This window comes from Echinops telfairi, unplaced genomic scaffold, assembly GCF_000313985.2.
Source record: "Echinops telfairi isolate 266 unplaced genomic scaffold, ASM31398v2 ScPeMD7_7424;HRSCAF=8462, whole genome shotgun sequence".
In the NCBI taxonomy this organism is placed as follows: Eukaryota; Metazoa; Chordata; class Mammalia; order Afrosoricida; family Tenrecidae; genus Echinops; species Echinops telfairi.
The window spans coordinates 48,760,067-48,762,058 of NW_022111324.1; the positions used below are offsets into that span (position 1 = coordinate 48,760,067).

Below are 1,992 nucleotides of genomic sequence, written 5' to 3' on the forward strand. Positions count from 1 at the left end.
CAGAAAGATCCACGGCGAGAGGAATGTCTTCGCGGGCATCTTCCGCAACCTCATCTTCTGCTCCGTGGTCATGGGCACATTCATTACCCAGGTGGGAGTCCCGGAGACCCAGGGAGAGGGGTGGGGTCGGCGTCGTGAGGACTGAGGGGCTGGGCTGAACCCTTTGGGGTTCCCTAACTACTTCCCTTTGCACATCGCTCCGGCCCAGGAGCCCTGGGGGTTCCCGTGCAAGGCAGCCCACAACCGGCTGAGCAGATCGATGCAGACTCGCTCGCAGAACCCTTCCCTTGGGTTTCAGAACGACCCGAAATAGCACAAGCTGCCCAGGAAGAGGAGGCTCACCCCTTCCCGCCCCAGCCAGCACCCACGACGTGGTAGCACGTGCGGTGTGGGCGCTCCCCTGGTCCCTGGTCCTCAAGGGGTTCATTATGAGAAAGCGCTGTGCAGCTCACAGGGAAGGTGAAGTGGTGGGCTGGCGGTCGCTGGCAGAGACTGCCTGGCTTGGGGTGCTCATCCTGCGGGAGCTGGGACGAAGGGACTGGCTGGTGTCCTGGGGGTAAGAGGATGGAGTCCTCCCTTCTTGCCCTAGCACGAGACGGGCTTGTGCCGTGACGGATGCACTCCCCCTCGCCCCACAGCAGGCAGTTTGTCCGTCCCAGGTCCTACCCTCCAACGTCCTCTCCTCCATCACGGCCCCTTCCCTTGTCACCAGCCCTCAGTGTTTCTGAGAGTTGCAAGAAGCTTCTAGGGTCCCCCACTCGCCCAGTTCTTGTGTTCATGGTAGTCATAGTGACTGCATCTCTCTCCCGGGCAGAGTATCTACAAAGGCTCTGTGTGTCTGCCGCCTGCCCCCTTTCTCGATTTCTTCCACCTCCCTCCTAGGCGCGCAGAATGGGGCTTGCACCAAGAGGTCCTGGTGGTGGTTGGGGCCTAGGTGGGCCTGGGTGGAGTGCTGGCTCCCTGTTGCCTGTGACTCAGCTCCTTCATGGGGGCCGGCCCCTTCCTCTGTTGCAGATAATCATCGTGGAATTTGGTGGCAAGCCCTTCAGCTGCACCAACCTCACCCTGGCCCAGTGGTTTTGGTGTCTCTTCATTGCGATTGGAGAGCTGCTGTGGGGCCAGGTGAGTGTGGGCACTGACCTCCCCCTCCGCTGTGTAAGGTGGGGTGGTTTTCTGAGGAAAGCTGAAAAGATTTGGCTGTCCTTCCCACCAGGATTCGCCCCTGAAGGCCGTGCAGATGCTGTGGGTTAACCTCATCATGGACACTTTCGCCTCGCTGGCCCTGGCCACAGAGCCCCCGACAGACTCCCTGCTGAGGCGGCGCCCCTACGGCCGAAATAAGCCTCTGATCTCACGCACGATGATGAAGAACATCTTGGGCCACGGAATCTATCAGCTCACCATCATCTTTCTCCTGGTCTTTGCTGGTGAGTGGGGGTGGGGAGGGGAGGCCGGGCACAGGAGGCCACGGGGCACGGCAGGGCCTGAGGCCAAGGACAAGAGCGCTTGACTTAAGGAGGCTGTTTCACGATGTGCTGTCAGTCCTAACCCCTGCACTGGTGTGGACTCTCGTTTAGGAATAGCGTCTTCTCGGCTAAGAGGCCTAGCAGTGTAGGTGTGTTTTAACCCAGTCACCTTTGAGAGGACTACATTGCAGGTGAGGCGGAGAGATGGGGGAGACAGTGAGGTCTAGGGATGGAGGAGATGCCAGGCCCCATAAAGATCACCCAGGAAAGAGGAGAAGCTCAGAATAGACCAGGATCTTCCTCCAGAGTGGGCAGAGAGGAAACCTTAGCTCAGAGCTGGCGCCCTGCACCCAAGCCCCCTAAGGGGGGAGAGAATCAGCTCCCATTGGTGGAAGCTGCCCACTGGGGGTTCTGCTTTAAACCTTGTCTCTCCAGATGAACCTCTCAGGACCAGGGGTGACAGTGGCGATACCAGGAGGGAAAGGGGGTGTAGAAAGGGGGAATGGATCACAGGGAGCTACATATA

At 59.5% G+C, this 1,992-nt stretch overlaps 1 protein-coding gene across 1 annotated transcript in view; it reads left to right on the forward strand.

Annotated features, from left to right (window-relative positions):
- The window catches only part of ATP2B4 (ATPase plasma membrane Ca2+ transporting 4), a 115,333-nt gene that overhangs the window by 100,350 nt on the left and 12,991 nt on the right, over positions 1 to 1,992 (forward strand). Inside the window, exons 18-19 of the mRNA XM_030887808.2 lie at positions 8 to 91; positions 1,015 to 1,122. Coding sequence (XP_030743668.1) covers positions 8 to 91; positions 1,015 to 1,122 — 192 coding nt within the window. The remainder of the gene's footprint in view (positions 1 to 7; positions 92 to 1,014; positions 1,123 to 1,992) is intronic.